This window comes from Bipolaris sorokiniana, assembly GCF_000338995.1.
Source record: "Bipolaris sorokiniana ND90Pr unplaced genomic scaffold COCSAscaffold_8, whole genome shotgun sequence".
Lineage (NCBI taxonomy): Eukaryota > Fungi > Ascomycota > Dothideomycetes > Pleosporales > Pleosporaceae > Bipolaris > Bipolaris sorokiniana.
In genome coordinates, this window is record NW_006911902.1 from 996576 (window position 1) to 1015843 (window position 19268).

General features: G+C 48.8%; 8 protein-coding genes across 8 annotated transcripts; 5 read left to right on the top strand and 3 right to left on the bottom strand.

Moving 5' to 3' along the window:
- Window positions 1-90: 90 nt before the first annotated feature.
- COCSADRAFT_37497 (uncharacterized protein) lies at window positions 91-889 on the top strand. Its single transcript, XM_007702245.1, has one exon. It carries the CDS (start codon window positions 192-194, stop codon window positions 882-884), a length of 693 nt encoding a protein of 230 aa, XP_007700435.1. The 5' UTR covers window positions 91-191; the 3' UTR covers window positions 885-889.
- Window positions 890-1785: 896 nt separating this feature from the next.
- On the top strand, window positions 1786-3026 carry COCSADRAFT_358262 (uncharacterized protein; the record flags this gene model as incomplete). Its single annotated transcript, XM_007702572.1, has 1 exon — window positions 1786-3026. The coding sequence occupies one exon, from the start codon at window positions 1786-1788 to the stop codon at window positions 2923-2925; it is 1140 nt and encodes a 379-aa protein (XP_007700762.1). The 3' UTR covers window positions 2926-3026.
- Window positions 3027-4492: 1466 nt separating this feature from the next.
- On the top strand, window positions 4493-5752 carry COCSADRAFT_190922 (uncharacterized protein; the record flags this gene model as incomplete). Its single annotated transcript, XM_007702573.1, has 3 exons — window positions 4493-4608; window positions 4681-5086; window positions 5117-5752. The coding sequence occupies 3 exons, from the start codon at window positions 4493-4495 to the stop codon at window positions 5741-5743; spliced, it is 1149 nt and encodes a 382-aa protein (XP_007700763.1). The 3' UTR covers window positions 5744-5752.
- Window positions 5753-6301: 549 nt separating this feature from the next.
- Window positions 6302-7571, bottom strand: COCSADRAFT_37499 (uncharacterized protein). Its single transcript, XM_007702246.1, has one exon. The coding sequence runs from the start codon at window positions 7469-7471 to the stop codon at window positions 6392-6394; it is 1080 nt and encodes a 359-aa protein (XP_007700436.1). The 5' UTR covers window positions 7472-7571; the 3' UTR covers window positions 6302-6391.
- A 994-nt stretch (window positions 7572-8565) lies between these two features.
- COCSADRAFT_358271 (uncharacterized protein) lies at window positions 8566-10472 on the bottom strand (the record flags this gene model as incomplete). Its single annotated transcript, XM_007702574.1, has 3 exons — window positions 8566-8623; window positions 8959-9916; window positions 10247-10472. The coding sequence occupies 3 exons, from the start codon at window positions 10470-10472 to the stop codon at window positions 8566-8568; spliced, it is 1242 nt and encodes a 413-aa protein (XP_007700764.1).
- A 1680-nt stretch (window positions 10473-12152) lies between these two features.
- Window positions 12153-13558, bottom strand: COCSADRAFT_144075 (uncharacterized protein). Its single transcript, XM_007702575.1, has 3 exons — window positions 13321-13558; window positions 13050-13271; window positions 12153-12991 (listed from the first exon to the last, which is right to left on the bottom strand). Exons 1-3 carry the CDS (start codon window positions 13494-13496, stop codon window positions 12244-12246), a joined length of 1146 nt encoding a protein of 381 aa, XP_007700765.1. The 5' UTR covers window positions 13497-13558; the 3' UTR covers window positions 12153-12243.
- Window positions 13559-13833: 275 nt separating this feature from the next.
- COCSADRAFT_37501 (uncharacterized protein) lies at window positions 13834-15000 on the top strand. Its single transcript, XM_007702247.1, has 2 exons — window positions 13834-14368; window positions 14417-15000. Exons 1-2 carry the CDS (start codon window positions 13923-13925, stop codon window positions 14958-14960), a joined length of 990 nt encoding a protein of 329 aa, XP_007700437.1. The 5' UTR covers window positions 13834-13922; the 3' UTR covers window positions 14961-15000.
- Window positions 15001-16401: 1401 nt separating this feature from the next.
- On the top strand, window positions 16402-18616 carry COCSADRAFT_190926 (uncharacterized protein). The gene is made up of 3 exons (XM_007702576.1): window positions 16402-17278; window positions 17347-18093; window positions 18146-18616. Exons 1-3 carry the CDS (start codon window positions 16816-16818, stop codon window positions 18472-18474), a joined length of 1539 nt encoding a protein of 512 aa, XP_007700766.1. The 5' UTR covers window positions 16402-16815; the 3' UTR covers window positions 18475-18616.
- Window positions 18617-19268: the final 652 nt, after the last annotated feature.

A 19268-nucleotide genomic window follows, 5' to 3' on the forward strand; every position in this document is an offset into this window, starting at 1 on the left:
CCATTGGCTGTCGGGCTTAGCATCACGGAAGCCGGACCACAATTCTTGATCCGATCCGACCTCACTTGCTCACATAAAAAGCGACCACATACCAACTCAAAACATCATCAACAACACACAGTAAATTTCAAATCCCAATCTACACATCCATTGTCCAAAGCATTTCAAACAATTCAATCACTCGACCAAAAATGCCTCAATTCAAAGTAGCAATCTACCTCTACCCCCAAGCCGACATCCTCGACTTCTCCGGTCCAGCAGAAATTTACAGCCACAGCGACACCCTGGATGAAAACGCCACCTTCCCCTTCGACGTGACATCCTTTGCGCACTCCAGTCCCGTCGTCTCCGCCTCGCCCGCCCTAGTGTACCAGCCCAACAAGACCTTCGCCGACATAGTCGACCAAATCACAGACTACGACATCCTCGTCATCCCCGGTGCCCACGACAAAACCATCACGGACCTGATTGCAACGGAGGCCGGCAAGCAGCTTCTCTCGTTGATCCAGAAGTTCGCCGCTGCGAAACCGCGTGCGGAGACGGGGAAGAGGTTCCTCCAGTCCGTGTGCACGGGTTCGCTGTTACTTGCTGCGTCTGGTGTTCTTGCGGGCCGCACGGCGACTACGCATCATCTCAGCTATGATTTGCTGAAGACGATTGCGGATGAGGCCGCGGGCGGCGAGTCCAAGGTTAATGTTGTGAGGCAGCGGTATGTGGATGCGGGTACGACGGATGGTGGAGTGCGCATTGTGACTGCTGGCGGAGTAAGCTCGGGTATCGATGCTACGATATATGTTATTGAGGAGATTTTTGGAAAGGAGAGGGCGGATTGGGTGGCTGAGGTTGCGGAGTTTGAGAGGAGGGAGAAGGCGTGGGGAGTTTGAAGGGGTGTGTGGAGTTAGTATGGTGTAGAAAATTTCGGTTCTGTTAGGTGACTAGAGGGGTGTATCGGATTTGGGTGAAAAGTAAAAAAATATGTATGGATATTTGGTGAATGAGAAATCTGATTTGACTGCGATGTGTGGCTTGTTGAGTGAATGGAACCCTGCATAGTGATTGGTCAAACTTGAGTCCTACGCTGCCTTGCTCTTTGATACACTAAGGAGCTTTGCCCTAGTAATTTATCAAAAAAAATAAGTATAGAACAATGTTCGGGTATACCCCCAAAATTTCTATTTCGTTTTGTTATCGCTAGCTGGATATAATGGAGAATAGTGTCATGTGATAACTGATCCACTTCTGCTGCGGATAGCTACGTGCGCGAGTTGAGAATTAATGAAAACCGAGGTAGCTGAATAGGAGTGAAATGGGTTTTGTTCAGTATTTAAACCTGTATCAAGATATCTGAAGAATGTGCGACGCAGAAAATCTGAGAGTCTATGTCCTCCAACGTATCTGTGCATTAAGAACAAGTATACTAAAGAACACTTACTTCTTACTCTAGATGCAAGAAGTGACTTCCATCAAGGCCATTCTGACAGCATTCCAAGGTTGTGATGACAATCGCTTGTAATTTGAATTGGCAGCCACCCAAAGCTCAGATCCAAAACGTTGCAGTTACCAAAGTTCACTCCTTCCCAAGCCATGACATGATGAAAGCTGATTTCCTACCCAGTTAGTCGTTGAGGCAAGCAAAAGCAATGAAAGACCCACTCTTACCTTCTCATTCACTTCTCTTTAACTTGTTTACCCACAGTATAAAATCCATTCTTGCTTCGAGTCGAAGCCGAAACAAGACTACAACCCCATCTACCAGCAACCCAGTCTCCAACCAGCAAAATCACGATGCCGTGCATTTACCTTCCATTTCGAAAACGTCCCGACCCAAAAGACCCTTCTGCCGGTTTCCCAAAAGCCCACAAGTACGATGGCCCACTCCAGGAGGGCTCACAAGGCTGCGTCGAGCAATGGGCACACATCTTAACCAACACCATTATCGCAGTAAAGGTAATGGCTTATACCCACCCAAATTCCCCTGAGATCCAAATCCTTAGCAACCTGCCACCCCACAACTCCATCGTGAGATACCTCGGGCACTACGAAAAGGTGCCATCTCCGACCCGAGTATCCATTCTCCTCGAACACTGCTCCATCGGAGACCTCTACATGCTCCGAAGCCTAAGCATCGACCAAAACAAACCCACCTTCTCAGAACCCTTCATGTGGTCCGCCTACACCCAACTCACTAGCGCCCTCACCTTCCTCCACCACGGCATCTCCCCCCAGCACCCCTTGGGCCGCCACCCCTGGACGCCCATCGTGCACCGCGACCTAAAATTCGAAAACATCCTCGTCAAATCCCTCGATCCCGCGCCCGACTGGTCCTCCCTGGACCTCAAACTTGCAGACTTCGGTATGGCAGGATATCACAACCCAGCTCACCCAAATCCCTCTGGCTACATCGGCACAACGCACTACTGGCCGCCCGAGGTGACGTGGGAAACCAAGCAATTCTCCCCCGCAAGCAACGTCTGGGGAATCGCAGCTATACTGCACGAATTGGCACATAACTTCCCACCGATAGTCGACCCCACGGTCGTGGAAGCGCAGTGGTTCGCAGCTCACAGCGAACCTCCCTTCCCATCCACATACTCGGACTCTCAAAAGAGAAATTACTTGGCTACTAAGGCACCGAGACGTGTTATTCCGATTAATCTTGATACCTCCGCCAAAATACCGAGTTTGCGTGACCCGAAGTTGGGGGGTGAGGATAAGACGGCGCTTTGGTTTCGAAGGCGGAGATCGAGTCCGAAGTATTCGGATCGGTTGAATGAGTGTGTTATGAAGGGGTTGGCAGAGGTGGAGCAGAGGGCTAGTGCTGAAGTATTGTTCGGGTTGGCGGAAGGGGGGTATAAGGAGATTTTGGAGGAGGAACTGAAGACCCAGATCATGGGGAGAGGTGGTGCAGACGGGGAGAGGAGGTGATGTGGTGATGTGGGGAATTCGGGGTTGAAGTATAGTTTGAGCGGGATCTCGACTTTAGCATGTAATGTACTGGAAAACAAGACGACTAGGTTATTGGAGGGAGCTTGGGGTTATGGATTCTTTTTGTTGATCATGGACGGAGTTGTTTAGCACGTTTGTTTTGCTGGTCATTGTGGCATGCCTCAATTGTATAATATTAGTCCTGACAAATCCGTACTGAAAGTAATGCTACCGCGAGTTCTGCTACCTAATTACCTTCGATTTTTTTCACATACGTATTTCATGTTGTGAACCCGTGTTTCAATCAAAGCATCACCACTCGTCCGGAAAGAAAAGCCTCGAGCAACACACCAAAACCGAACGCAATGATCCCGCAAAGTACAACAACCCATGCACTACAACCCGCACCCGCGTACCCAAATGCTCGATCGACATGATCTTCCCCATTGATATTTATGGACGGACCCACTCGTACCATCCAGGTGCACGGTGTCAATCTCCGCAGTACCCCGAACCTACAGATCACCCCTCCCCCCCCCCCCCATGTCGCCTCATCAGCCACTCTCCTGGAGATCACACAGCTCAGGGCTATGACCGGTTTTGTTTGAAACGGATTAGCTTATCTTAGAATCGTGCAATCACCATCTCTCAAGAATAAAAAAAAGAGAGAAGGGGGGGGGAGGCGTCTTGTCTGCCTTCTTATCCTCCTTATCAACATACCAAAAGAAGATGGGAAAGAGAATAAAAAGGGATACATGTTCCTTACAACGTAGCTTGAATTCGATCAGATACGGCTCGAATGTACCTACTAAAAGCGAAATTGAGTTTGACAGTTGCGGGTTGACAAGCTCACCTAAGCATTTTTTTTCCGCTTACGCAGAGAGTTACAGGGGCTATTGGTGTTTTGTTGAACCTAAAAGACGTGAACGTTTTGCTCGTTCATGATATTGATTACCGATCACGCTTGATTTGGGCTGGGGTCAGTGCTACACTTTGCAGTAGGCGTGTTGGGATTACGTGTGACCTTGTGCAGATCTGCTTACAACTGAAGCCTGACAATTTTTCAGGGGTCGCCATGCTTCGTGGTTACACCATGATACAGACCATACTACAGTGTTCGATTTCTCTGTTGCATATAGTATATGGGTTGTTGTGAAGTAAATGCTTGTAATTATGTGTCTCGAAACGGCACATGGGATTTATAGGTGCTAGATTAATGCGTGCTATACGGGGCCACACAGCGATCTACACAAAAGATTTCTCTATCATATCCGTTCCGGACCGGTGAGCTTCATGGCTTGAAGTATGTACGCAAGGCCCGATGGCCTCATCTTTCTTTGTATCTAATCAAAGCGTAGAGCTGCAGATCCATGATGACCGTTTTGGGTGCCGGTGACATCCATTCTTACGGTCTAGCATCAAAGCTTGCTTTGATAAGACAATTGAGTTGTCCGCTGCGCAAGATGTCGTGATCTCAGTCTCATCTCTATTCATGTTCGCCTTGTGGTTTGTTTCTCTGTCCGACCGTGTTGTAGCCACCCGGCACCCACACTCATTTTTGCAAACAATGTTGACCACTCAGCGCACCTGCTTTGTGATTTTCACAATCTTTGTTTTTATCGCAGCGTTTACTTCCTACATGGCCGGCTATCATGAGACGTTACTGGTTGAAACACCATACAGGTACGCCGCTTAGAGGTTCCAATGAGACAAATTTCCTAACAGCGTGTTCAGAACATTCTCACTCACCGATAGAAAAAGACTAGCTCAGGTTTTTCAATCTATAACACATGATCCCACTGCACCCAGCTACGTGGATCCAGCCGGTAAACACTACGAAGGAGGGCAGAACCCGATATGGAAAAAGCGCTTGGGCAAGAAGATCTTGATTGTCGACATAGATACACGTGCCCCAACTGGCAAGAATGACATCTTCAACCCCGAGAGGATGAACTGGGAAACTCTCAAAAAAGAAGGCACCGGTTTGGTGTCCATGGGAATCTTGAACTATTACTTGTACGCCGCCATCCATGGGTACGACTACAAGTTTTACCATGCGCGTGATTTGAAAGGCCAATACGCCACGTGGATCAGACCCCATGTATTCCGCGAGCTGTTACCCAAATACCAATTCGTCGTCCACATGGATGCCGGTGCTATGGTTCCGCATCTGGAGCTACCACTTGAATAGATGTTCAATCGTTGGGGTATCCAGAAGGAGACATCTATGGCTCTCCCATGGGATACTGAGGAGATTTGCAACGGCTCATCCATCAGCAGAGATAGTAAGGGATTGCGCGTCCTGAATGGCGATTTCATCGTTGCGCAAAACTCTACCACCACACTGGAAATGCTCGAGGCATGGCGTGATTGCACAACTGAGACACGCTATAAGGGTTGCGCAAATTGGAAAACAAAGTGGAGCCACGAACAGCGCGCATTCTCCGAATACGTTCGCTATGACTTCAACAAGACACCAGAGACAATCGTTGGCATACCGTGTGATGATGCAATGGGCTTTCCTGGTTTCCGTGAGTACAGGTTGAATCACTCAACCTGGGACGAAGATATCTCTGATTGCAACGGCAACATGATCCGGCATTACACAAATGGAAAGACCCATGCTAGGGAAGCTGGCGGGGCCAGTGCAATGCAAATCTTGAGCGCAGTGTTGCAGCAGCAGCTCTTGGGGCACAAGCGCGTGCTCTGGTATAGCGAACCCTGGCTCAACCCTCCGCCGCCAAAGATTTTGCAGCCAGCTGTAGAAGAGGACGAGGAGGAGCCTCCAAAATTGAGCAGCCTCCTCGTGGAAGAATGATGGACTGTGGTCACCGGATGAATTGGAAAGAGTTTTCCACTCCTGCTTTTATGCATCATAAATACCTAGCGCTTAACGTCCCCAAAACCCGGGAGGCGCGTATCAAGAGGTACCTGAATAAATGTTAACAAGAGTACCATGTAACCATATAATGGCAAAATGTTGTTTGTGGAATATCAGAGCTATCTTCTACTCGCGCATGGTGTCACAAGCCCGTTACAGCCTCTCACATCCGGGCTAGTGTGCACAAACCACAACATGCGCGAAAGTTGAGCGGGACTTCGAGACACTCGGTTCAAGTGTAATGTGGAATCGTCATGTGTGGATTGGAATATTGGGTTGTTAATCAAGATTTCAACGTACCTGTGTCTACCGAGGTTCGCCATGCAGTGCATGCTGTTTTGCATATTCTTACGCACCAGATCAGTTGAAGTCAGATTGTGGCGGGTAGAGCTGAGAGGCAGGAGACAGCAGGAGCGAACGAGTTTGAGAGAAAGGGGAGCTCAACCGAGCGATTATGTCAGCTATTAGTGCGCTCGGACATGCACGCGTCACTAAACATTCTTCTTCTCTGGTCCATCGACTTTCAACAATTATATTCCATTATTCATCGGCTCTTGAACCGTTCTTGAACCTTACAGACGTTAATTACAGAATTTCCTCTGGCTTAACCACAATCCAGTTCTTGTCTGCTGTGACCTCCCGTCCGTTCGCAATCTGCGCAAGAGTATTGTTCCTGATCTCCTCTTGCAGCTGCTTAAAGTACGAATCCTTGCGATTGATCCACAGATGAATGCCACCCTTCGAGACATCTACGCCGTGAAACTGCATATACGAATCGCTTCCGGGCGTATCGCCACCGACCAAGATTGGCCGCTTCCATTGATCGATGTAGGTCAGGATACCAGCCCACTTACCCGCGAACCAGGTCGCTGGGGTCCAGAGGTAAGGAGTCACAACCAAGTCAAGGTTGGCGGTTTCGTTGTATGTGCCTGCGGTAATTTGCTCCCTTGCGTTTGTGACCGCACCTGATGTTGTGTTCTTGAGGACCGTGGTAACGCCAATAACATTCTCGGGCGGGACATTGTATCCGTACTTTGGATCGCTGGCCACCATGCGTACGAGTTCCTCATGCGAGGCGCTCATGATGTAGACAGCAATGCCATTTTCCATGAGCGCATTGTATAGTTCCGCCTGGCCCCGGAAAACTTGGGGTGTATGGACGCTGCTGGAAACTACTTCATCGCCATCCCAGTATTTCGTAGGGATGGTCGAGTTGTACGCCATTAGCTCATCGACGTAGCCCTTTAGCTCGCGAAGTGTGAAGCCAGACCACACTTGCGCTGCCCACGGATAGCAGAGAAATGTGTCAATGTCGCACAGACGGTTGTAGTAGCTGAAAAGCGATTCTGTGAAATTCGCCGTATCCTTGAAATCTACCAGCTTTAGGCTAGGGTCCAAGTTTTCGCGCTTGAGGATACCGCGGTTCTCAAGGAAGGGAAGAAGCGACTCCTCGATGTCGTAGCGCCAGCTCGTGTTGTCCATGTCGAACACCGCATAGTTGCTCTGATTTGCATTGCGCGCAATCATGGTATTCAGCGCTTTGGCAGCATCGGCAGGCCAGTGCTTGAGTTGGGTTTTGTGATGAGCGCCATAATGGGGTGTTGCTACGCTGAAAGAACTAGCAAATGCCAGCCACAAGGCTGTGTTAAGGGTTGAAGTCCGCATTTTCGTTTCAATGATTGATGTTTCCGGGTTCCAAAAAGTGAGCGACTGGGGAAGCGAGCAAACAAGAATGCAGGAACCCGATTTTCCGGGGGAATTGGACAATTAATACTGGGGAGCTGTCAACATTCTGCTCGGGTAAATGAAGTCCGCCAACCATGGGTAGTACTGCTGCCGATAAGGGAACCCGGTCCCACATCCGCGACTCAAAGTCGGCCCTACTAACTTGAAATTTGCTGACCGCGCTATCTCAATCTTCAGAACAAAATACCAATGTCCGGCTTGAAGAAGCAAGTGCTCTTGTGAGCTCATGCACAATGACGTGCATGTGGGGGGTGCCGACACATCTGTATCGTCGGTACGCATGCAGCCCTTCAAGGGGTAGTATATGCCTCTTCTTCACAAACAAAACAGACACAGAATACACAAGGCCCTATCATGAATGAGTACTTGGTTTTAAGGGAATACGTGCCGAACCAACAGTACTGCCAGACCCAGCAACGTAGCCGAGAAGTTATGATTCACCCCAACACCATTTCATATCTGGGGCTATGTTCCGATAGCCTCCCAATCAGCGATAACATGGCCGCACGGCTGTCGTTATCCTGACCGGCGAGATTTTCGTATCTCTTGTCCCCATTCAAGTACAACGAGCTAACCATTCAGGCAACATATGTCTGAAGGGGAGCTCATCTAGCAGCAAATGTCTATAACAAGCAAACCACCACAGGACAACGCCAAACATATAGAAACCGAAAATTGGCAGGGTAGAGCGAACAGGCTTTTGGACATTCTGCAGATCCATCATTCCCATACCCCAGGCAAGCCATACGGGGCCCAAAGCAAGACACAGGTAGATGAAAGCAAGCCCGACGAGGGGCAGTGCGGGTAATATGAGGACAGAAGCGGAAATAGCGAGTATCCAAAAAAATAGAGTATCATCCGAGTCTCGATTGTTCGGCAGCACAACTGGTGCAGCAGTGAGTGCATTGTCAAGAGAAGCGCCGCCTTTAGTTTCCATCTCTTCAGATCGTTGTGCTGAATTACTCTCTTCGTTACCCTCAACAATATCGGCCTTCAAATGCGAGAATGATTGATCAGCCGGGCTCTGTGCAGATGATGGGGTCTCCTTCCTCTCCATATGCCGTCCGATATCTTCAAAGGCTCTGTTGAGGCCCTGTCTTGAAAATCCCGATGAGAAATCTTGCTGGGGCTTTGGGGCCTGTACTGAGGGCCCTGATGCGGGTTCCATAGGCCTCTGTGATTCCTCGGGAGTTGTGGCAGACATACTAGCGACGAACTGCCTTAACTTTTTGCGCGTAGCTGCAACATCGCCATTTTCTGAATTTCCTATTACTACACTGAAAATTCTGACCCATGAAAGTACCAATGATCGCCGGTCAATTTTGAGAAGATGATTGGTACGCGGACCCGGATTATTTCTACAGGTTTTTTGAATGCATTGATACACCGCATCGGGAAACACAGACAGACTGTCTTGGAACTGATCTGATCCGTTTTTCACCGTGATGTTGGTTTTCATCTTTTTCTGTGTGTTTATAAGAATTTCCGTTCCCAAGACAATAGGGTCTTTCTCTGGTGTATCTGTTGTGGTCGCCAAAACTTGGGCAACAGCAATCTCAAGGGGCATTGTTTCGTTGTCTTCCCAGAGCGGATCCACATGGTACTTGGCAGTCGTACTAGATCCCAACATACGAGCTACATGCTCCATCTTTTTTAAGAATCGCAACCTCGGGTCATCAGGTTTGTCGCTGACCGTTTTCATCGAATAAAGTCCTCGTGTCAGACACGGATATTCCAAATAAAATTCCAGCGCCTTTCGAAGTCCTGCCTTCGACTTGAAAACCAGCTCGTCAATATTGTATGCTTGGTCTAGCATCACCATGTTGATTTTCTGAGCATGATTACTCTCGAGGCGAAAGAAAATAAAGTCGAATTTGTCATTCATTCTCGGCTTCCCATCAGCACCTTCAGCCAGCTCGAGACACCCATTTCTCACAGTAGTGTAAGAATTTCGAGCTTTTGCGATGGGGAGATCCTCGAGTAAGGATGTTGCGTGCTCTGGATCTGTGTGTACCAGCGCAATCGCAGCCAGCATGCCTAATTTCCGCTCACGGAGCCCTGGAAGAAGGTCTTCGAGCGGCTCTGGCATATCGTTACTACGGAAAACGATAGCGAGCCGGGGTGAGATGACTGTTAGCAGGTGAAACTCAGTGTAGGCTATTTGTTTCTCCTCGCCCGTGAACCTGTCCACGGAGTAGCTAACAGGCCCTTCATGAATGCTGAACGCATTTTCTGTTAGAATGAATTCTTCCTGGGGGTCTGAGGGCGTAACAAAAGCCATATACATAGATCGGATGTTGGCAACGAACCAATCCGCATCAGGGGGGTAGATCGTCTCCCGAAGTTCCTCTATCCAATGACAGTCTGGATCCATACGTATATCGATCATCTTTGTCAAATTGTCGAACCACACTTCAAGGGGACTTTGGAAGTCTTTGGCCCGCATATATTCCAAAAACTCTTCCTTATCGTTTGAATTGTAATCTTCAGCGGTTTGATGATTGAAGCGACGAAAGAAGATTGGAGAGCGGTACTTCATAACGAACTGGAACTTGCGCAACAAGTCTTTTTCGGAGCGCACGAGTAATATTCCCTCCTTGCCTGCTTCATGTGCATCTACCACTCGAGCTATGACTCGGGCAGCTTTCCGTTCGATCTCTCCCAGTTTATCTTCCATCCGTTTGCCAAGGCCACCGTTGTACATGTCCTGTTGGCCAAAAGTCCGTCGTACAAATTCATTCGTTATTTCAGGTGGGCTTCTGTCCAGATGGAGAACTTTGACAGATGCATTGTTCTTGCGACGTTGCCTTTCACTCTTTCGATAGGATGCTGAAACTTTAGATAGGCCTATCGGCTGAGTTGCGGCAAATCTTCGCAGCATGAACTGCGGAACGTAGTGCTGATACTGTGTGAAATCCATTTCATGCCGTGGAATTATGCAGAAAGTAATAATATGTAAGTTTTCTGACTAGGCTTGTGTAGTGCGTACAGTTGAGGACGAGGCTGAGGATAAGAGGGAAACGCGGGAGGAAGTAGTAATTGGCGTCAGCTAGTTTTACGAGGAACAAAAGCTGATGTTGAGGGATACGCTCAGTTACAATAAGTAGACTAGTTAACAGATGCTTTGTAGGGTAAAGAGAGAGGAGGGATGATGTCCAGGAGCTTGAGTTGCGGCGTAGACCAAGGGCGCTTAACTATCCATTACTAAGCCCTTTTATGTAACTTGAGTGTCTTATTTGCTCTCCCCAGCGTTCTCATACCTACAAGATTGATAACACAATGTTTGATTACATTCATGCTTTGTTGGGTGATGTGACAAGGGTAGGAGTGCATGCTAAAGAGAACAAGCGAAGGACATATACGAAAGGTTTTGAACGCTCTGCTCAAGATCTTAGAAAGGCTGGGTGACGTATACTCACATTCGAAGTATCTAGCTGCAGCTTTAATGACGATTCACTCTCACATTCACTGGCCGGTGTCTTTGGACCTCTCTTTCAGCTACTTTCGGATTTTGGTTTTCGTCACTGGAAGGTGCACCTCACAGCCAACTGACCTACTCACCACTATATCAATATTTTCAACAACGTCTTCACTTTGGTTGAGACAATGACGGATAACTGCTCCACTGGCGTGATGCCGCATTGTACAGTGCTGCAAACCGACGACAAAGAATCTGGAGCAGTCGCAACGTCGACGCTGCTTAACCGTATCACCACAACAATCGTCGATTTCTTCCTCCCCGCCCCTCTTCGATCGGAATACCGCGTCATGTCCATAGCTCTTGCAAATAACTACTATTTATGCCTATGTCTCTTCCTCGTCTTGGTCTTCGCCATCGCCGAGTTTGAGCAGCCAGGGTGGTTCCCGCGACCCGAGGAACTGAGCTCAGCAGTGGTAGATACTTTCTCCAGCCTACTTATGGCTTTCCACAGAATTAAACCGCTAATGAAGTAAGCAGATTAGGTTTCTTGGTGTGGGAGCTATTATATTCCTTGTTGTCGCAATGCTCGAGTACATCGAAACACACACTTGGCCATGGGAGGACGAGGGATTCGTATGGCCATGGGAGGCACTGCTTTGGGGTGGCACTGTGTATAATAACGAGACATTAGAAGAGAGTGTGGCAGAACATTCAGAACCGTGCGTCGCACAAGTGTCACCGCAAGTAGGGACGAAGAAGGCTGGTTGTTCTGAACATGAACAGGCAAGTAATGCTGCGGCTGACAGAACCGCGTCTTTCACGACCTTGGAAGGCTTCCCAGAGAGACAGGGTATGATCATCCCCCCGACGCCTTTCCTACCGGGCGGGCTTAGGCCGACTCATATTTCCCCACCCATAAGACATTCCTCTTGAGTTTTGGAAGAATCGCCGACACCTCTGTATGCCAGGCGTTCAGGGATCGCCTCGGGTTGGAGAGCAACAGATGAGGGAATCGTGGATCTATTTGGAAGCACTCAATGATTATCTGTGAACAGGTACTTACACCTTAATAACGATGTAAACGATCATGTCGCATGTCATGTGGATGTATGATAGAATGTCAGCGAGGTGAGCTGAAGCAAATGACGAACTAGCAAAGTCAAAACACAGATGATATTTCCACTTGCTCCTTGAACTTGAGTGCCACAATGAACTTTTCGTCATCTTCCTCAAGTGAAAGTATGGCAAAAGCGACCAAGCCCTACAACACCTACCACTCTCTAATCTCACCCCCAGGCCCGATGAATCCAGGAACCAACCAAGCCTTGGCCTCCTTACTTTCCCTCCTCACCCACTCCTCGTCAATTTCAATACCCAAACCCGGTCCCTCCATCAAGCGAATAAAACCGTCCTTCACATCCCATACCTCCGGGTTCTTCGTATACGATGTGAGATCCTCGCTTCCAGCGTTATAATGAATACCGAGACTCATTTCCTGAATGGTAAAATTTGACAGCGTGCAATTGACTTGGACACAAGCTGCGAGTGCTATCGGGCCAAGAGGGCAGTGCGGAGCAATAGCTACATCGTAGGCTTCTGCCATGGCTGCTATTCGCTTCATTTCTGAAATACCGCCGATATGCGAAATGTCGGGCTGCAGAATATCGACGCAGCCTGCTTCAAGGAAAGGACGCACGTCCCAACGCGAGTGGAGACGCTCACCGAGTGCGATCGGGATGGATGTTTGGGTGTGTAGGGAGGTGATGCCACCAATATGCTCTGATAGCAGCGGCTCTTCAATGAACAAGGGGTGGTGGGGTTCGAGAGCTTTGGCTAGTTGTTTAGCCATTGGCTTGTGGACGCGGCCGTGGAAGTCCATGCCAGCGTCCATTCCCAATCCTTTGACTGTTTTGAGACGGTCGACGGCGGATTCGAGACTGGAAGGGCTATCGAGCCAACCAATGTCCTCAGTAGCGTTCATTTTAACAGCATGAAATCCTTGTGCTTTACGGCTAAGACTGTAGGTGTTTTTTTAGAGATCAGATTTGTCTTAAATGCTGTTCTTATGTCACTTACGCTTGTTCTTTAACGTCACTTGGTCGATCTCCACCGATCCAAGCGTATACTTTCAACCGGTCTCGGACTTTACCTCCCAGCAATTGGTATATTGGTACGTTTAATTTCCGTGCTTTCAGATCCCAGAGGGCGATATCGATGCCTGCCAATGCACTCATGAAGACAGGGCCGCCGCGGTAGAAGCTGGTACGCCAAGACATCTGCCAGATGTGTTCAATGTCACTTAAAATATTGTTAGTTGGTCTCAAATTGGAGAGATTGAACGTCATACTCTGCTTCAAAACCGACGTAGCGTGCAGCCCAGGCATCTAGACATCCTTCGACTGCTTGCGTGTGGCCTTCAAGGGAAGCTTCACCCCAGCCAAAGTTCCCGTCGACATCGGTGATTTTGACAAACAGCCATCGCGGTGGTACTCTGAAGTACTCGATGGTCGCAATCTTTCCCATTGTCTGACTCTCAGGACGTAGTCTTTTGTAATAAATTTGGTCAATGCTGAGCTAGATAACGTTTCGAGAGATTATATCAAAAAAGATGTGATATTTGGAAAGAGCCAGCCATCGGCAAGAAAGTAACACTACGGCCATGTCCAAACACCGACGTGCTTTTCTGTCCAATTAAATCGCTTCTACGGTCAGGTACTCTTCGCGGTACTACCCCGAGCGGCAGCGAGCGCGGGGTCATCTACTCCACCGCGGGGCACGCAACTTCGGGAACTGGGGTAAAGCAACCCGAGCTGCTAATGCTCCCGGTACGCAATAAAGCGCGAAAACCCTCTGACAGCATCAAAAGTCAATCAGCAAATATCACTTCGTTCTGCAAGGGAAGTTGACGTCGAAAAAAGCAAAACGAAATTCCCCTTACGAACAGTTACTATGACGTTATCACCACCAACCGGCGTCTTCGTCCCTGTCCCGACGTTTTTCAAACCCAAGTCTGCATCTAGTACCCTCCAAGCCGCCGTAGACGTCCAGACACAGATTGATCACTCAGTATTTCTCGCCAAAAATGGAGTGCGCGGGCTTGTACTGCTCGGCTCGACCGGCGAAGCAATCCACATGTCGCGACAAGAGCGTATCGATGTCGTGTCTGGGGTGCGTAAAGGACTCGAAGACGCGGGCTTCAAGGACTACCCAATCATGGCGGGAACACTGATCAACAGCGTTGACGAGACATTGGAGTGGCTAGAGGACTTCAAGAAAGCTGGTGCACAATGGGGCTTGGTGCTCGCACCAGGGTATTTCGGTGCAGCAGCGAGTCAAGAGGGAATTAGGGAGTGGTTCACTGTTGTTGCGGATAAGAGCCCACTACCGATATTGATGTAGGTCATGCAAGACAGCGAGCGAAGAGATAGACTAACAAATGCCAGTTACAACTACCCCGGCGTGACAAACGGAGTCATGGTAACCCCGGATACCTACCGCGTCCTTGCGCAACACCCCAACATTGTCGGTTGCAAGATGTCACATGCTGTCGTCTCATGGCACAACCAGGTCTCGCTGGACCCGAAAATCGACCACAACAAGTTCCGCGTATACTCTGGTCTTGGTCAACAACTGGGCCCCATCGTCATTTTTGACGCAGCTGGTGTCATAGACGGACTCGCTGCCATATACCCCAAGACTGTATGCTCCTTGATGAAGCTTGCCGAGACACGGCCCATCACCGACGAGAACCTCAAGAAGATCAAGGAATTGCAATACACTGTTAGCACTACAGAAGAGTTTATTGGCAAATATGGCGTCGTCGGCATCAAAGAGGCTGTAAAGAGAGTAACTGGTTTTGGAACCATGGAAGGCGGACGGCTGCCGATTCAGGGAAAGCTGCCAGATGGTGAGTGGGAGAAGTGGAGTGAGACCTGGGAAAGGATACAGAAGACGGAGGATTCCCTGAGCGAAAAGGATTTCAAGTAGTGGTTTTGTTTTGCCCAAATGAAAATTGACAGTTGTTGCATACTCTTGCCTTTGAGTTGAACAATACAACTAGGTCTTTAGCACCAATGGATGGACCGCGGGCCCTTCACCGGCATTTTTTCCCACGTGGTTAGCTACTAATCGAGACAAGATCTCTTCGGTCGGAAGACATCTAGATTCAAGCCATCGTATCGAGCGCTGCGCAACCCGACTCAGCGGTACCCTGGCGATTCTACCACGAGACAACCCTGGTTCGGGCAATCGCCGTTCTTCAGCCTCTAGTGTGAGACTTTTGACTGCCTGGCGCGTGTCGTGTTTGCCTCTTTCATCCATGTTCTCTCCATCTGGGCTTTCCTTTCGGCCGCGCGCTTGACAACATGTTTCCTCTTGGACCAACCTGTAATGGACGCCACACCGAAAGTACTAACACGCTAAGGTTTTGGATGATAGGTATACCTCAGTCGCCGAAGTTTGCCCTAAACGGGCATGTATGCTTTGTAGTCTTCTGATTCTCCCAAGACGCCACGAAGCCTTGACGAATAAGCGTCTGACTCCGAGCCTCGGCACTTTCGACGACATCTAGCTCAAATACAGGACCCGATGATGCTAGCATGTGGCTTACAGATAGCAGAAGTACAATGATTCCTGTACACAGCGACGGTTGAGGGGCTTTGGCAGAAAGAAGAAGAATAATCAACATTGTTGGGAGTGGAAAAAATTGATATGATGTCAGGCCAAGCTCGCGAAAGACGTTCCAACTCCCGCTCAAGTTGCCGTTGCTTCGGTATGATGTACAATGCGATCATCGGTGGATTGACTGGAGGTGGGGTAATTACACGCGCAACACATGAAGGCGGTAAAGTTCCGCTACATACATGTTCAAACTCCATCACATAGCAACGCAAACATCCCCATGATGTGTTCCTCAATAAACATTGATATTCAGACTGGGAAATCATGTCTAAAGAACCAATTCAGGCCTGATTTGCGTGTAAGATCAGCCCCTAGCCTGTCGTGTCGATTACTATACTCAATCTTAAGCACAAGGGGCACGTGGATATAGAAAGCTTCCGCACCTCCATCACATCTTGTCTCTGTACCCAACTTCAACACCAGCGGATAATGCCCTGACTATACGCAAAGACCGAGAGAATCGGCAAGACACACGCGGGTACTAACCTTAGCCAAGAGTCTAGGCCAACGCCGCGTGCCTGTAGCGTACGGCGGATTGCGCATTATGCGTCCGCCGAGACCTCAGCTTGTCACAACCTGCTCAACTTAATGGTAGTCCACCGCATTCCCACGCGGGGTACGACTGGGCGTGACCATCAAGATTGTGCCGCAAGACGCTACTGTCGTGTCCCGGAGTAGCTACCGGCATGCTGTCAGTGCTAGGGTGGCGCATCCACGACCTGCCAACTGTTCGGTCCTTCTTGGTAGGCGGGCCTGCTAACTGCTACCGTAAGCTGCCTCCGAAACTATAACTCTTGAAAATCGCATTGGGCGTAGACCAATAGGGCTTGTTGGCGATAGTTCAGGAGAATCTATTCCACATATCGGGTAGGGATATACAAGCTGACCGTGCTGTTGAGTCTGGGGTACGGTGGAGCCGATGGCGGAGGAATCTGGGGAAGATGGAGCTCCACAATCTGGGGAAGCTCCTGAGTATATGAGGGTACTTATCTCACGGTCAGCTAAGGAATTCTGTTCTCATCATCAGCTCCCTCTTTTCCAGTAGCTGCGCCCTCACTCCTCTTTCATCGACTTGGTCGACCCGTGAAGCACTTGGCGGGGCAATTAAGCACCAGTGCTTCTGTAACATACCCAGAAGGTTGTTGGACAAACCGATACCATCATGTCCTCTTTCGCCGACGAGAAAGGCGATGTTGCCGCCATCGAACGCGTCGAGTCCGACGCGTCAGCTAACAATGCTTCTATCGAGCGGTTTACCCCTGAGCAACAAAAGAAGATTATTCGCAAGGTGGACTTTCGGCTTATCCCTACGCTTGGTTGCATGTACTGTGTCTCGCTCATGGATCGTACCAATCTTGGTGTCGCCATGGTGGCAGGCATGGGTGTCGATCTGAAACTCACAGGCGAGCGATACAGTATCATTGTCTTGCTGTTTTTCATCACTTATGTTGCACTGCAGCCTCCGGCAACTGTCGTCCTAAGAAAGTTGGGCCCAAAGCTGTTTTTGCCATCTATAGTGGTCATTTGGGGAGCCGTCATGATTGGTTTTGGTTTCGTCAAGGAGTGGACTTCTCTGATCCCTCTTCGCCTCATACTTGGTGTATTTGAAGCTGGCTTCTTCCCTGGTATGTGTAGAAAAGATCCTCCCCAAACATTAGAAAGGAATAGAGACATAGAATGCTAACATCAATAGGCTCCGCATACCTTCTTTCTTGCTGGTACAAACGGTACGAGCTCCAAAAGCGCAACACCTTCTTTTTCCTCATCGGAATGTTGTCTTCAGCCTTTTCCGGCATCCTTGGCTATGTCTTCTCCCTGCTCAACGGCCATGGTTACCAAGCAGCAGAGTGGCTCGGCCCGCACTATGGCCCAACAAAGAAAGCACCCAAAACTCCCGTCGGATTCGGCTCAGGCTTGTCTGGCTGGCGTTGGATCTTCATGCTGCAGGGAATCATCACCGTCGCTATCGGTCTTATCGGATGGTACTACATTGTTGATTTCCCAGAGTTGGCTGCCAAACCGAGCAGGATTCAAAAGAAATTCCTCGAGCAGGAAGAAGTGGACTTCATTGTTGCAAGAATCGAGCAGGACCGCCACGATGTAGTCGCCGAAGAATTCAACCTCAATAAGTACCTTGCCGGCGCCATGGACCTCAAGGTCTGGGGCTTCGCACTAATCTTCATGTTTACGACTACGATCACATACGCTATTGCATACTTCCTTCCCATCATCCTCAAAGACGGAATGGGCTTTAGCGCTGCTGCTAGTAACTGTCTCATTGCCCCGCCCTACGTATTCGCTGGATTTGTCATGATCGGCTTCGCGTGGGCTGGTGACAAGTACCAGATCCGCTCTCCCTGGGTCATTGCCAACGGTGTCCTTGCTCTTATTGGACTCCCTATGATGGGTTTTAGCTCCAATACTGGTGTCAGGTATTTCGGTAAGCTATATCACGTAGTCTGTCTTCAGTTCACTTGCTAATCAATTCTCAGGGGTCTTCCTCGCTACCGCAGCAGCCAATGCCAACGTTCCCTGCATTCTCACCTGGCAAGCAAACAACATCCGCGGTCAATGGAAGCGCGCTCTCTGCTCTGCTACCCTCGTTGGTGCTGGAGGCATCGGCGGTATAGTTGGTGGCACAGTCTTCAGGACCCAGGACGCTCCCAGGTACGTCCCTGGTATTATTGCCTGCATGATCTCGGCAGGCATGATCATCTTCATTACGCTCTTGCTGAACTTCAAGTTCTGGAGAGCAAACAAGAGAGCTGCCAGTGGTGGTAAGATTATTGAGGGGCTTGAGGGATTCAGGTATACGCTATAATTGCTAGCAAGCGGGAATGTGGAAGAGAGTTATGATTGATGATCAAGACGATGAATAAGGTTAATGTCGAGGTGTTCGAACAGATGCAAGCGCACGTGCATTAGTTAGTTTTCGATAAATATACCCAATGAATGATATCACGATAGTAATGCTCCGTCTCGTATATTCACACAGAATGCACCCACCTATCTTGTTTCTAGTTGCAAAGATTTAATCGCCTCACTATATGACTTTCTAAAAATACTTCGTATATTGAAAATTGCTGCTCGGAACAGAAAGAGGCTCGAGCGTATGAATAGAATAAATAGTGCTGACTGTCGACTAGCTGCGAGAAAAACTTCTTTGTCTTTACGGTATAAGCTCCAAGACACAAGTAGCACGAATGTGCAGCTAACATAGATGTCATTACATATGGTAACGATGAGATCTGTTACTAGTGTTTGAATGACATTCATTTACCCCAGTGAGATTGCGCTCGTAACTCTACAACATTCAATCCCTTTTGAGTTCAGACGCCGCTATGCGGATAAAATTTCCCAGGCATCATGACAGTGCATACATAAGAACAAGATTTGTATAAAAAAAAGGTTGTACGAGACGGTGAGAAGATTATGTGATAATGTCCATTTTCTTGGAGGATAAAGTGATCGGCACGGGATGCTATAAGGTAATACGTATACTAGCGAAGTTGGGAGTCAGCACTAAAATTAAGTTTAGCAAAATTGTCGGTGAGGCTCTACAGTCTCGTCGTTCCGCATGTTGTTTACGACAACATAATAGTAATCATTAGCTAC